Source organism: Chanodichthys erythropterus, chromosome 14 (genome assembly GCF_024489055.1).
Source record: "Chanodichthys erythropterus isolate Z2021 chromosome 14, ASM2448905v1, whole genome shotgun sequence".
NCBI classification, from domain to species: Eukaryota; Metazoa; Chordata; class Actinopteri; order Cypriniformes; family Xenocyprididae; genus Chanodichthys; species Chanodichthys erythropterus.
The window spans coordinates 6,494,468-6,510,203 of NC_090234.1; the positions used below are offsets into that span (position 1 = coordinate 6,494,468).

Sequence of the window (15,736 nt, forward strand, 5' to 3'; positions counted from 1 at the left end):
TAAGTCCACCGAGGTTAATCTTATAACTCCTGACTGCTTTGTCGGACAAAATGGCAGATTCGCCGTTCTGATTGGTTAGATTGCTTGACAATCAAACTCCCGGCGAAGGGTCAATTGCGAGTGTATATCATGCAATTCTGAGAAAAAAAAAAGTCAGAATTGTGAGATAAAAAGTCACAATTATCTTTTTTATTTTCTTAATTAGTGGCGGAAAAACAAGCTTCCATAATGGGGTCTAATATTGTTTTGGACCCCACTGACTTTAATTGTATAGACATTTTTCAAAATATCTTCTTTTGTGTTCCACAGAAGAAAGCAAATCATTGAGTGACATCTGTGGTGTGTAACTACCCTGTTTGTGCTACAGACATGAATGATGCCTGAAATCATGTGCTGCGTTGTTTTTAAATTACAATTTATTACGTTCCACAATTTTCACAGGTGCTTCTGACTCTATAAACACTTGATTGGCTACGCAGACTGTGTCCATGACGACAACATTCCTGTTCCAGCATCCTGCATAATTAAAGGAGCCAGTAATTGGCAGAATCAAGCACTGGGTCAGTTTACAACCGTTAGAGGGTCTTTTTATAGTCAGAGGCACGTCTCTACAAGTGCAGATGACAGACAAACAGTGTTTTCTTGAATGACTATCCACCGACATGCACACATGACCAAAACAAGCCTTCATTACATAATTATGACACAATGCACTCATGAAATAAAGACTTGCAGAAATGTAAATGACTTAATACTTAAAACGAGTTATTATTATAATAATATTAAAAACTAACTAATAACAAATACTAATAATAACTAACAATATTGTAACACCTTGCAAATGTCACAGTTTTACACCGTTGGTAGGGCCCTATGATTTCCAGAAAGCAGAAAACACGGATCGAATCTCAGAAGCCATTCATAAAAACGGAATTAACTGTATAAACACGAAATGTCACAGAATTTGTCAAATTGTTGATGAATAAATAAAAAGTAGGTCAGTACACTTAAATCGTTATATAGGCCAGTGTCTGAATATTAAACTGCAAAAGTCTATTTAAATATGAACCCTACATGTTCTGCGTTTGTCTGTGTGAATGAATGGCACAGACATGCGGTTTCGTCTACTACACACACTGATGCGCGCATGACGCTCGCAGTGTTTTCAGCCTCTGAAATCTCAATATACGAGGACATGAACGCATGAACTTCATCTCCAGAGCCGCTCTGAGAGTCACTTCATGAGCATTTTACCATTTCATTTCAGAAAAACTATCATCATATCATAAACACACAGATACTCAAGCTCTTCATGGCAACTCATCAAAATAAAAGTTTGGTGTGTAACTTGAAGAAATTGTGACATATATGCCTGTTGTACAGTACAATTTAGCTATGTTTCAATGTAATAATAATACTAACACTAATAATAATAATAATAATAAATTATTATTAAAACTTTATTTTTTAAGGAATAATCACAATTTTTCTTTCATGTTTTAATTTTAAAAGGAAAGCTAATTGTGCAGCACTTTGTCTGAAAAAAAAAGTTTGTTTTAATGTCATGATTAAAATATAAAATATATTAATATTTTATGCCTTCATTTGATTGCCAGAAAAATTAAAATACAACAGAATTTCTGGGAAAAAAAAAAAAAACATTTTATAGAAATGAAATAAAAAAAAATGTTGTTTTTATGAATTCAATTAATTAGTTATGCTTTTTTATTATTCAAATTTAATTAAACCATTAAAATGTAATTCACAAAACTTAAAACAGAAAACACACAATTTGGTAAAAATAAAACAGATTTTGAGAAAAAAATAAAATAAAACGTAGTTCATAGGGCTCTAGAAAAAAGTAATTTTTGTTAAACTTTTGATAAATTTTTGGTAAATTGTATAAGTTTCATGATTTCAGTTAATTAGGCATGCTTTTTGATTACTAAAATTGAATTTAAACATTAAAAGTCCCCCCCAAAAAAACAAAAAAAACAAACAAAACGGAATACAGAAAAATTCAAATGGAAAAAACGGAATTTGGAAAAAAAAAAAAAAAAAAATGGAATTTGGGAAAAATTAGATGGATTTCATGGGGCCCCACATTGGCTTATCAAAGCATTTTTTGTTCTGATAAATGTAAACAATGCTGTTATTGTTAAATAAATGAAACCTATATAAAATTGTTTTCAGTAATGAAACGCTGAAAAACAAACTCTGAAAAAAATTTAACGTTGCCTTGACCACTAATTGAAATAATAAAAAACTTTAGGATGAAGCACTAAAATTATTACACCTAAAATACAAATAAAGCTAAAAAAATAAATAAAAGCACGTTTAATTAAAACAAACTAAAATTCACATTAAAATAAAATCCAACTCAAAATTTTAACAAATACTATAATAATAACACTACATGTAAAATACAATAAGAAAATAAAAATAGTGTTTGTTGAACGTTATTTGTGTTCCCAGCAATCATACGGGCCACTTCGAATGGTGTTTCTGTGACATTTTTGGAGCCCCAATTCACTCTCATGTATAACCAGAGCAGCCTGAACAATCTACCAAATTTCTCCTTTCGTGTTCCACAGAATAAACAAAGTCATCCTAGTTTGGAAAACCGTGTGTGTGTGTGACTGAAGTACTAATTGCTGAATAAACACACCAACTCTATTAAAAGATCAGGTGTGTGGAGTTTCTGCTGCTGCACTGTGGTTCACAGAGAGTTAAACTGAGGACTCATCTAACCACACTGACTCAAGTCAAACGAGCCATCTCAGAATTAACTCAGCAGCTGCTCAAGAGGTCAACATTATCACAATAACTTACAGCAGTGATATACTAGTGTCTCTAAAACACACACCGCAATGTCAGCGCCTGACCTTGGGTTGCTTGATCCCAAAAAAGTCACCCGGTTGTGGACAGCAGGGTCCAGTTTCCTTAGACGTTCACCGGGCCAGACGCCCAAAATGACCTAATCAGGTATAATCAGTCTGCTCTTCACCTGTACTAAAGCCTGGGGCATTAAACTCGCGCGCACAGGTGTTCACAAGCGCAGCATGACAGCGTTTCAATGCTGCGCGATTAGATAAACAAGGGGTTGTGTTTCGGCCGGTTCAGTGACCTCATATGCGCTCCAGTTATTCGGGAAACACAGCATATGAGGCTCAAAATGAATCACAACACACAACCTTATAGGCTTCATATATATATGTGATAACTCCAGAAGAGACTTTCCCATCTGCAAAGATGCGTGGCTGCCGTTCATCCATTTTAATCAGCTTATCAATATCTAGAGGACACTGGCGACGGGACCTCTCAATTCTGAAGGAAATTAGCTGTTGGTGTGTGCGACAAGAAAATAAAAAAAACACGAAACGGAAGCGGTACGTACCAGCGGTTCGGTGTCCACATCGTTTCTTGCGCAGAAACCCGATGCTGTGAATTAAGCGAAGCTGTAGTCACGGTTAAATGAAATTTATCCCACACGGTCAGCGGTCAGTCCCCGCAGATAATCACAGTTATATTTGAGGAGGATCTCAAGGTTAGGTGTATGAAAGTGAGGAAAAGTGCTGTGTATGGCTGGATTTGAAGGCAGTTTAGACGGATGCTGCGGTAACGGTGACTGCAGGTCTGCGGTAAAGGCTGGACTGGATCTCCTCCTGGAACACTGGACGCGGCGAGACGCAAAACCAGGAGATGGATTCCATCCTTATGTGTTGTAATGTATGTAATGTAGAACGTTACGGGTTTGTTTTACAACAGACAATCACCATGCAAACATCAGATATTATTTCACACCGATTTATTTGCCATTTTAACTCATTTTTAAAAATGTTTTAGGACTGCAAACTGAAGAGCTTATTAAATTAGCAAAAATACAATCATAAAAAAAAGAGGTAACACTTTCTATGAAGACCACACTTAAAATGGGGCTATAATTCATTATAAGTATTACTATTCTATTAGTATATTCATAAAGACTCATTAAAGGGATAGTTCACCCAAAAATGTTTTATTCACCATCAAGCCATCCTAGGTGACTATGACTATCTTCTTTCAGATAAACACAATTGGAGATATATTTTAATAAATCGCTGCGACAGCCATATGCATTCGACATGTCCAAAAAGCATTAAAGGGCTAGTTCACCCAAAAATGAAAATAATGTCATGTATTACTTACCCTCATGTCGTTTCACACCCATAAGACCTTTGTTAATCTTCGGAACACAAATTAAGATATTTTTGATGAAATATGATGGCTCAGTGAGGCCTCCATAGCCAGCAATGACATTTCCTCTCTCAAGATCCATTAATGTACTAAAAACATATTTAAATCAGTTCATGTGAGTACAGTGGTTCTATATTAATATTATAAAGCCACGAGAATATGTTTGGTGCGCCAATAAAACAAAATAACGACTTATTTAGTGTTGGCCAATTTCAAAACACTGCTTCAGGAAGCATCGGAGCACAAATTAATCAGTGTGTCGAATCAGCGGTTCAGAGCGCCTAAGTCAAAGTAATAAATGACATTATTTTCATTTTTGGGTGAACTAACCCTTTAAAATGTATAATGAGCACATCTTCATGATTTCTTAACATTTGATTTAGGAGAATTGCATCCTATGTTTCCACTACTTAAAGCCATAGAGATTAGTAACTATTATTACTCACAATAAGTATGTATAAGAACACAAAATGGCTATTAATAGCAATATATTTACTTATTTTACAGAAATACATCGGAATTACTAAAAAGTCATTGTAACTATAAAACAATAACATTGTAGCACTGCAGGTTGCATCTATAATGCAGCCTGTCTTAATGAGTCTATAAATATGTTTATAAAATAGTAATACCAAAAAAATGTATGCAAATCAAACTTTCTACCAGTGACTTATCAAAAAAGTATAAAAAAAAAAACTTATAAAGTATTATGAATGTCTAATAAGAACTGAACATGACTGCATATTTGGACCCTGATAAATGATTGGAATATTAGTTTTTACTTCATACATGCAGCACATACTGTACAGTGTAACACTTTTAAAAATAGTAAAAAAAAAAAAAAACAGGATGCAATACTTCAAACAACAGTGTGCATTCTGGTCACGTGACCCCTGGTGCCATTGTTTCAGTAATAAATCCTGTGTATTTCTAGTCCACATTTGTGTATTAACCACCAAATTTTTGGCAGCCCAATCAAATAAGTCAAGAAATTTAAGTGAACTGCATCATGCTACTGTACAAAAGCTGGGTGTTGGGGATCTTTTTTAATGATCCAATCAAATTGTATTTGTATAACCTAATATCTTTATTAAATGATTGATATCTTGTGTAAAATAGCAATAAATACAACACACAAATGTGTTCAAGTTTGATGAAAGAAAATGGAGACGAAGTTAAATGATTAACAGAGGGATTATTGTGAAAGGTCTTCAAAGCCACGGATTTAAGATCCCTCCAATTACCACACATCAAACTGCACATTCAATCCCATTCATTTGAATATGACCTGAGACAGCCAATTACTGAAGCCATCGGACTGCCTCCATCTGGTGGACAGAGCAGAAAGCAGATGCTTTCGTCATCAAGCTCTTTCATTTCTCAACCCCTCCACTCCAGTTACATTTGTCCTCTTGCTGAATCAGACATGAATAAAACAGATTGAGAACATCATTTCAAGTTAACTTTCAGTTCTCTTAAATACATTTCACACCCACAAGGGACTGTTGTTTTACATGTGCAGATCTGTACACACTCCATGGCAGTTTAAACTATTCTCTCAGTTAAACTAACAGGAACTAAGAAACAAACACTGTTTAATTTGTCAAACTCTTTTTATTTGTCATTCCATACACATCAGACACATATACAGTCTATGCGTGAGCTCAAACTCATCTGACATTTGTCTGTCACCTTTCTTAATTGGGATGGTTCACTCAAAAATACAATAAAATAAAATAAAAAGACATCATTTGCTCACCCTCATGTCGTTTCAAACCTGTATGACCCAACAAAGAAAGTCAATGGGTTCCAATGTTGTTTCATTGCATTCAGAAAATATTCTTTAAAGTACAGAAGGAAGTCAGTCACAAAGGTTTAAAATGGCACGGGTGAGTAAATGATGATTTTTGGGTGAACCGTCCCTTTACGTGTCTCAATTACTGGCATTTTCCTCACAGTAAACAAGATTTTAAAAAAAGAAAGAGAAAGCAAAAACACTTTCATTGCTATTAAAGAACTGAAACGGCAGTACGGCAGTCAGTGTCCGTCGTAATGAGGTCGTGTCATCGTAAATATCCGTCCTGTCATGTCGGGGTCATGCGTCATGTCACTTAAAACTCTGTAAGAACAAACACAGCATAGTCACAGTTATACAAGTCCACAATCTCAAGGAACTGCTGAAAATGATGTTAAATGATGGGTCTATTTAGGTCTGAACTCGGCATGAAACAGAAGTTGTGACCGACTTTATACTACTGTATTGTGTCATGTTTCAGAGCAATGGCGCAGTCGCATTAGTGAAACTTTGGCGAAATTTTGCAAGCAAAACTCAGTTGTCCAAACTCAGCATCCTGATATTGGTAAACGTTCAAAGTTCAACAAACTTGAATCCAACACAACATTTTCCAATTCCCAATTGTACAAATTCCTATTGAAATTTTGCCGTCCTAAGTTGAATGTGACTGCAAAATGGCTATTCAAACAAGAAAAAAAAAACAAAAAAAAACGCAATACCAAAATGATGAGTCAAATCTGAAAGCAATTGGATTAAAGGATTACTCCACTTTAAAATGAAAATTACCCCAAGCTTTAAGCCATCCTCGCTGTATTTGACTTTCTTTCTGATGAACACAATCAGAGTTTTATTAAAGGTTCCCTTGAATCAAAAATTGAATTTGCCTCGGCATAGTTGAATAACAAGAGTTCAGTACATGGAAATGACATACAGTGAGTCTCAAACTCCATTGTTTCCTCCTTCTTATATAAATCTCATTTGTTTAAAAGACCTCCGAAGAACATGCGAATCTCAACATAACACTGACTGTTACGTAACAGTCGGGATCATTAATATGTATGACCCCAATATTTGCATATGCCAGCCCATGTTCAAGGCATTACACAAGGGCAGCCAGTATTAACATCTGGATCTGTGCACAGCTGAATCATCAGACTAGGTAAGCAAGAACAATAGCGAAAAATGGCAGATGGAGACATTATCCATGATATTTTTAGTGATATTTGTAAATTGTCTTTCTAAATGTTTCGTTAGCATGTTGCTAATGTACTGTTAAATGTGGTTAAAGTTACCATTGTTTCTTACTGTATTCACGGAGACAAGAGCCGTCATTATTTTCATTTTTAAACACCTGCAGTCTGTATAATTCATAAACACAACTTCGTTCTTTATAAATCTCTCCAACAGTGTAGCGTTAGCCGTTAGCCACGGAGCACAGCCTCAAATTCATCCAGAATCAAATGTAAACAATATAACAGTATACAATACTCACATAATCAAATGCATGACGAACACTTTGTAAAGATCCATTTGAGGGTTATATTAGCTGTGTAAACTCTGTTTATGCACTGTTCAAGGCAAGCGTGAGTTCCGTGGACGTGGAGCAGGAGAATTAAAGGGCCAGTAGCCCTGAATCGGCTCATTTATGATCGGCTCATTAATGATGCCCCAAAATAGGCAGTTAAAAAATGAATTTAAAAAATCTATGGGGTATTTTGAGCTGAAACTTCACAGACACATTCAGGGGACACCTTAGACTTATATTACATCTTAAAAAAGGTTCTAGGGCACCTTTAAATATCCTGGCGCATCCGAGATTTATAATGGCAGTGAAGTGAAGTGATGGGTTTGTGTAAGAAAAATATCCATATTTAACAAGTCATGACTTAAAATATCTTGCTTCCGCAAAGCAGAATGCTCGGTAACAACAATGAACATGGAGTGCTGTCTAACGGCCATATTACGGCTAAACATTCCCTCTCTGTTGCAGAGTTGTTTGTCTCAGCAGCATTATGACTTCCACTGGCATAAGGTATTTCCTCCTCTACACTTTGTCCCCACTTTTGGGTCAGCACCGCACCCAGTCCTGTCTCACTGGCATCCGTGTACACTATGAATGGATACTCTAAATTAGGGTGGCCAAGGTTGGGTGGAGTCATCAAGCATGTTTTCAGTTGTTCAAGTGGTTAAGTGGCTCAGCAATTCTGGAAAAGTTGGGACAAATCTGTGGTACTAGTACAAGGAAACCCTGGACTTCCTTCAGATTTCTTTGCTCAGTATAGGTACAAATAGTTTTACTAGAGTCAGCTGAAATGCCTTGGATATTGACTACTTGACCCAGGAATGTCACTTCATGCAAGCAGAACTTACTTACAATCACAGGTTCTTTGGGAAAACAGCTTGGAGATCAAGGAAATGCTGAGTAACAGATGGAGAGTAGGCGATAATATTGTCAATATACACAAAGCAATTTTTCCCACATAGCTCTCCCAAGACAGTGTCCATAAAACGTTGGAAAGTGGACGTTTTTAACTTGCAGACTGCCTTCCGTATTCAACTCAAGAAGAAAGTGTAACTGACGTCGCGTCAGTTTAAGCTTTTTCCATAAGTTAAAAAGTAGGGAAGGGAAGGCACAGGATGTAGCATAAGCGTTTTGAACTGCAAGAGCGTTACACTTTCTACGCAAGTTGAATACAGAAGGCGGTCTGGCGGAAGAAAGATGTTTTCCTTCATAACATGTTAAATATGGATTTTTCTTAAAAAATGCATCGCTTCGCTTCAGAAGGCCTTTATTATCCCCGTGGAGCTGTGTGGTGTGCGTTTATGATGGATGGAGGCACTTTCTTGTGCTTCAAACTCATTGGTCTCGTTCACTGCCATTATAAAGCTCGGATGCATCAGGATATTTATTAACATTTCTCTGTGTTCATGTGAAAAAAGATAGTCATATACACTGAGGATGGCTTGAGGGTGAGTAAAGCTTGGGCTAATTTTCATTTTAAAGTGAACTAATCCTATAACTGCAGCATGGCCATCATAGACATGAAGTAAGCATAACACAGGAAGAGCAAGTCATGACAGTTTGACTAAAGTAAATGATTCAGACTGATTCATTTCACAATAAGACCAGTAAGATTTTAAAGATAAAGCATTTAATTTCTGCAACACTAGTGGCACCAAACAGAATTATAAAAACTCAGAAAAGATTCCCAAAACTCCTGCATCTGCCATCTGCTCCTGTCAGCCATGTCTGAATTACTGTATTGTGAGCTGCAGTTAAAGAATCACAGCAGAAGCACATTACTATTAATCATAATTATGCTTTAAAGGTGCCCTAAAACTTTTTTTTTTTAAAAAAAAGATGTAATATAAGTCTAAGGTGTCCCCTGAATGTGTCTGTGAAGTTTCAGCTCAAAATACCCCATAGATTTATTTTTTTTATTAATTTTTTTAACTGCCTATTTTGGGGCATCATTATAAATGAGCCGATTCAGGGTGTGTGGCCCTTTAAATTATCGTGCTCCACGCCCCAAGAGCTCGCGCTTGCCTTAAACAACATAAATAAAAGTTCACACAGCTAATATAACCCTCAAAATGGATCTTTACAAAGTGTTCGTCAAGTACAGTGTTTATTTGGATGTTTACATTTGATTCTGAATGAGTTTGATGGTGTAATGTTAGCTTTAGCCACAGAGCACTCTGTTGGAGAGATTTATAAAGAATGAAGTTGTTTATGAATTACACAGACTGCAAGTGTTTAAAAATGAAAATAGTGACGGCTCTGGTCTCCGTGAATATAGTAAGAAACGATGGTAACTTTAACCACATTTAACAGTACATTAGCAACATGCTAACGAAACATTTAGAAAGACAATTTACAAATATCACTAAAAATATCATGATATCATGGATCATGTCAGTTATTATCGCTCCATCTGCCATTTTTCGCTGTTGTTCTTGCTTGCTTACCTAGTCTGATGATTCAGCTGTGCACAGATCCAGATGTTAATACTGGCTGCCCTTGTGTATTGCCTTTCATAATGTTGGGATCATGAGCTGCCATATGCAAATATTGGGGTCATACATATTAATGATCCTGACTGTTACGTAACAGTCAGTGTTATGTTGAGATTTGCCTGTTCTTCGGAGGCCTTTTAAACAAATGAGATTTATATGAGAAGGAGGAAACAATGGAGTTTGAGACTCACTGTATGTCATTTCCATGTACTGAACTCTTGTTATTTAACTATGCCGAGGTAAATTCAATTTTTGAATCTAGGGCACCTTTAATTGTGAACGTTGATTATACAATTTGTCTGTACACATTTGCTGTGCACATTTGATGAAGACGAACTACAAAGCTTAAACATTACTCATTTAGCCAGTTTAAAAATATGCAAAATACCGTTCATGGATTATAAGAAACAATTATAGCAAATGTTCTCGGTTCACCCGCCACTGGCAGGTGCGGCAGTTTTGGGCTCTTGTCAATTTAGTTACACTTTTCAGTAGCTTGGGGTCAGTAAGATTATTTTATTTTTTATTTTTTTTTCTGAAAGAAATCAATACTTTCAGCAAGGATTCATTAAACTGGTCAAAAGTAAAGACATGTCATGTTATAAAATAAATGAAACAAATATGTTGTATCCAATAAATGCAGTTATTAAATCAATAAACTGCAGTTATTCATCTTCTTTCTATTCATAGAATTCACATAGAAAACAGTTATTTTAAATTTTAATAATATTTCACAGTTTTACTGCTTTTACTGTATTTTATATAAAACAAATGCAGCCTTAATGAACAGAAGTCACATCTTAAAAAATATATATATTTTTAATTCTTACAGACAACAAACTTTTGAACGGTTGTATATTCTGTCTGACTAGTGCCAGTGAAATTACACACTGCATCTCTAATATAAAGCTAGAAAAATTATTACAAGCACATAAAAGTAATTTTATGATCTCAATTCAAATGTAGAGGACAGATATGAACTGCATGCTTTGTTTGAATGACTGTTTCTGTTCGACCGACGTGACATTGTTAACGGACTGATATAGAAATAAACAAATCATTTCCTGTAATTTGTCCAAAAGAGCAGGATTGTTTCTCCAGGTAGCATATATGAGCGGTCAGTTTAGTTGTCAATGGTGCATCATGTCTCAAGTCATCAACTTATTCTGGAACAAGTTCACTCTCAATAGAATATAACAGATTGTGTCATAATTTTCAGCTTGTTTTCTTTATTGCTCTTGCACTCACAGCAGAAATAGCAATGTTGTGGTAATTCATAAATATTTAATTCGTTTCACAGTGTCTTACCTACTGAGCTGACTTACCTGTGTCTGTCGTAAGGTCAAAGGTCAGTAAGTTCTCTGGCGTTTGTGTGACTCCTCTTTCGGTGGGTCTGCCAGCATGACCTTCATCTTGACCCCGTTAATCACTTTCCCATGCAGCAGCGCTATGGCGTCGTGAGCCGACTTCCGGTCGGCATACTTTATATATCCCACATTCCGGCCTGGAACCAAGTAAACCTCCATCAGGGAACCGAAACGACTGCGTGGAGAGAACACAGTGCTAATTACCACAGAAAAGCAGTCTGAACTGTCCATTAACATTTCTGAATGATTATCAATTGGAAATTAATCAAACTTACCAATTATAACAATGTTTTTTTTTTTTATTATTATTATTGTTACCTATGAAACATCTAATATATTATTATATCATGTCAGCATTCTCACAACAAGTACAACCCACTATATTTTTATAGATGCTACTGTTATTTTGTAACAGAATGTAGTTTTAAGAGTTTTTTAGGCAAGAATATAGTTGTTTAGACCTCAGATATGGGATTTATATGTAAACAGCAGCTATTTGAAAATTTGTTTAGACGCTTTCTGAGATGCGAGCTCCGGCCTGTCAGCGACCGTTCAGTGCTCATGTACCCACAGAGAACAGCTTCATTCGGCCAGTGCTTTGGGATTTGCCGCTGGCTCTTATGTAGATAGTGTTTAACATGAGGTATAATTCGTTTTGGGTACATCAAATGGGCAATCGCTAATCTATTACTTGTTCCAGAGCTAACAGATTTGGCTTAAGGGCTATAATAAGTTTCATTACTTCATATTTACATTGAAATTAAATCCTGTACTAACTAGAGCACTGCTTTTGGACATTTGACTGAACGGTTTGCTTGTGTTTATTTCCTATTTTACGTCTTATACTGTTATAATGGCTATTGTTGTTCATTTAAATATTATTGTTCAATAAATAATATTTTATATAAATAACTTGTGTTTTTTGGTATTGAGAAAGAGTCCGTTAGTGATTTTGACTTGCATTAATACGCCATTAGATGAGTGAGTCAGTCGCAAAGACTTTTATTTTGAAATGGACTGAAACAAGGAAACAAGGATGTTGTTTTTACTTATGAGACGCAACTGACAAATGCATTGATTAGCGGTGTCATGGGAAGGTCTTAAATGTTAAAAGGACAAAGATATCTCTTTCCTCAGCGGACATTCAAATTGATTTTGTGATTATGAATATAAGATTATTATGAAGAATATTAGCTAGATGCAGGTAATACACTCGCTCAGGTGATCTCTGTGTAAATTAATCATGAAGACACACACACCAGAACACGTCCTCCAGCACATCCACAGGCAGAGGCGAGGGGTTGAAGATGACAAAGAGTCTCTCCTTCACCACACTGTCAGGCGACACTAGTTTCTTCAGAGGTGGAAGGGCTACATCAGTCTGCACACGTGCTTTCTGAGCTACAGGAGGCACTGTATAGCCCTACAGGAACACAGGGAACACTCGATAATCAGTTTGATGACTTCTGATCGTGCTTCTGAAAACCCCGGAAATGTAACAAGGGTCCACAGCATGTACAAAGATCATAATGTGATAACTCATAAAATCTTATGTTGTTCCAGAACTGTATGACTTTCTGTCTTCCATGGAACATAAAAGTGAACGTTTTGAAGAAATTACTCATTTAGAGACACGACAGAAGTGACTAAGAAATCTGCAGATTTCTCTGGTTGTATGAACACATGACCCACCGCGCTAGTCTTCATTAGCTGCGCTCCAGAGGGGCCGTTCCACACCATCGACATCATCTGAGCCGCCACGAGCTGCATCGCCATCTTCCCCACGGGACTGAACACACACAACACCACTCACAAAATCTGCACTCGGATACATAGAGCCTCATGTGAGCTATAGCAGTCTACAACTACATAATAGTTCAATCCAAATGAAAAACAGTAACCTAAAGGTACCCAGATGGTCTACTATTTCCTGTGGATTTACAAAGTTTTTGGCTATATTCCCCACAACCCCTTATGCAACAGAAGAGACAGGTTAAGTAATGAATTTATCAATAACAGAATGAGACAAGAGACGATCTGTTAATGAGGCAGCATGTATCATTTTAAATTCAGATGAAGGTAAAGTGGACTCTACCTTGTCCTGTCCTCCCCATCGTCTATGTAAGTCACTGACAGGCGGTTACCAGGCGGATACTCAAACCCATTCAGCTTCTCTTTGGCATAAACCGCAGAGCCCAGGTTATTATAGCGGACGACCACCTGACCTGCAGGACACACACATACTGGGAAATGAATCAGACTATAAAAGACTGCGGGTTAAGTTAACTAATTTACTCTTTCCATCACGTCTTCTGCAGAAGCATTTGGAAGTCATACAACAGCTTAGTTTGAGGAACTAACTGAATTTTAATATATATTAAAGGTGCCCTAGAACCAAAAATTTAATTTACCTTGGCATAGTTGAATAATGGACCCTTCGCTAAGCCACGCCCGAAAACCGCCACAGGCCAATCGTGGTTTAGCAACCGTTACTGGGCGCGGGAGGTCTGTCAAGCTTTCGAGCGAGAGAAAATGCCGAAGCGTTGTGCTTATGGATTGTGTTAACCTGATACCCGGTATCCTAAAAGTTTTTCCCTTCCCGACACCTAAAACCCAAGTGGAGGAATGCCGGTGTTCTGAAAATTTGTGCTACCCTGTCAGATTTTGCTACCTCCCATTGAAACAGTAGGTAACGTTATCAAAATCTGACAAAATCCGAAAAATGCAAACGTTAACTTACCTATCAGATTGTGCTTCCAGCGTGATATTAACGTGGTCTATGGCTTTATTAACATCTACACCTACCCCAACCCTGAACCTACCCTTATAATAGTGCATATACAGTAATTTTGTGTTATTTATCATGACAACACTGATGTAATATTGATGTATGCATATGCAGTAAGCCCGGGTAGGACAATCTGACGGGTAGGTTAGCTAGCTAGCTAACTCAGCACATCATTGCTTGGAAATAATGACGGTTCTTTGTTCATAATGCATATATTTGAACATGAAATAAAATTATTAAAAGCAAGACAGAGTTACGTTAGTCTGGCGTGCTAAAAATATAAGCGGGAGAATGTTATCATTGCAAAGTGGTCAGGCTAACGTCTTGTTTATGCCACAAGACTTATGGATAAGCTGTTTGATTTATATTTTCACTAATTTCACTTAACCTGCTGTGGATGAACAAAGCTTTTTATCAATAAATTGTTTCCCATTTGAATGGTCAGCATATGAGGCGGCTGCTGCTTGAGCAGGGAGCTTTAGCTTCAATTTTGATCAAAATTATTTTCTAATCGGTTGCATATTATGTCGTGGATATTTTTTGATGACTTGCCAGACCCGAAAGCTTGACAGGCGTAACAACAGTAACTAAGGAGGGCGGGGTTTAGGGAAGGGTCCATTAGAGTTCAGTACATGGAAATGACATACATTGAGTCTCAAACTCCATTTTTTCCTCCTTCTTATATAAATCTCATTTGTTTAAAAGACCTTATGAAAGGCATTAGACAAGGGCAGAACGTCTGGATCTGTGCACAGCTGAATCATCAGACTAGGTAAGCAAGCAAGAACAATAGTGAAAAATGGCAGATGGAGCAATAATAACTGACATGATCCATGATATCATGATATTTTTAGTGATATTTGTAAATTGTCTTTCTAAATGTTTCGTTAGCATGTTGCTAATGTACTGTTAAATGTGGTTAAAGTTACCATCGTTTCTTACTGTATTCACGGAGACAAGACTGTCGTTATTTTCATTTTTAAACACTTGCAGTCTGTATAATTCATAAACACAACTGCCCCAAAATAGGCAGTTAAAAAAATGAATAAAAACAAATCTACGGGGTATTTTGAGCTGAAACTTCACAGACACATTCAGGGGACACCTTAGACTTATATTACATCTTTTTAAAAGATGTTCTACAGCAGCTTTAAATATTTATATTATAATATAATATAATATAATATAATATAATATAATATAATATAATATAATATAATATAATATAATATAATATATATTATATTATATTATATATAAATTGGTGTATATATATTTAATATTTAAAGGTATAAGGTATATATATAAACTTGGGGTCAGTAAGATTTCCTATTGTGTTTTGAAAGCTCACTATGGCTGCATTTATTTGATCAAAATTACAGTAAAAACAGAAATATTGTGAAGTATTATTACAGTTTAAAAATAGCTGTTTTCTATGTGAATGTGTTAAACTGTAATTTATTCCTGTGATCAAAGCTGAATTTTCAGCATCATTACTCCAGTCTTCAGTGTCACATGATCCTTCAGAAATCA

At 36.1% G+C, this 15,736-nt stretch overlaps 2 protein-coding genes across 10 annotated transcripts in view; both read right to left on the reverse strand.

Moving 5' to 3' along the window:
• The window catches only part of osbpl6 (oxysterol binding protein-like 6), a 78,137-nt gene extending 74,502 nt beyond the window's left edge, over positions 1-3,635 (reverse strand). For all 8 annotated transcript variants that reach the window (XM_067410104.1, XM_067410105.1, XM_067410098.1 and 5 more), the window contains exon 1: positions 3,398-3,635. The gene's annotated coding sequence lies outside the window, so the exon portion shown is untranslated. The remainder of the gene's footprint in view (positions 1-3,397) is intronic.
• rbm45 (RNA binding motif protein 45) overlaps positions 1-15,736 on the reverse strand; it is a 47,844-nt gene that overhangs the window by 26,925 nt on the left and 5,183 nt on the right. The window contains exons 6-10 of one of the 2 annotated variants that reach the window (XM_067410109.1): positions 13,511-13,640; positions 13,108-13,204; positions 12,675-12,838; positions 11,374-11,590; positions 5,840-6,355 (exon numbers count right to left, since the gene is read on the reverse strand). In XM_067410109.1, coding sequence (XP_067266210.1) covers positions 11,398-11,590; positions 12,675-12,838; positions 13,108-13,204; positions 13,511-13,640 — 584 coding nt within the window. In that variant the 3' untranslated portion in view covers positions 5,840-6,355; positions 11,374-11,397. Of the gene's footprint in view, positions 1-5,839; positions 6,356-11,373; positions 11,591-12,674; positions 12,839-13,107; positions 13,205-13,510; positions 13,641-15,736 lie in introns of those variants that run through there. The other variant, XM_067410111.1, reaches the window with a different exon arrangement.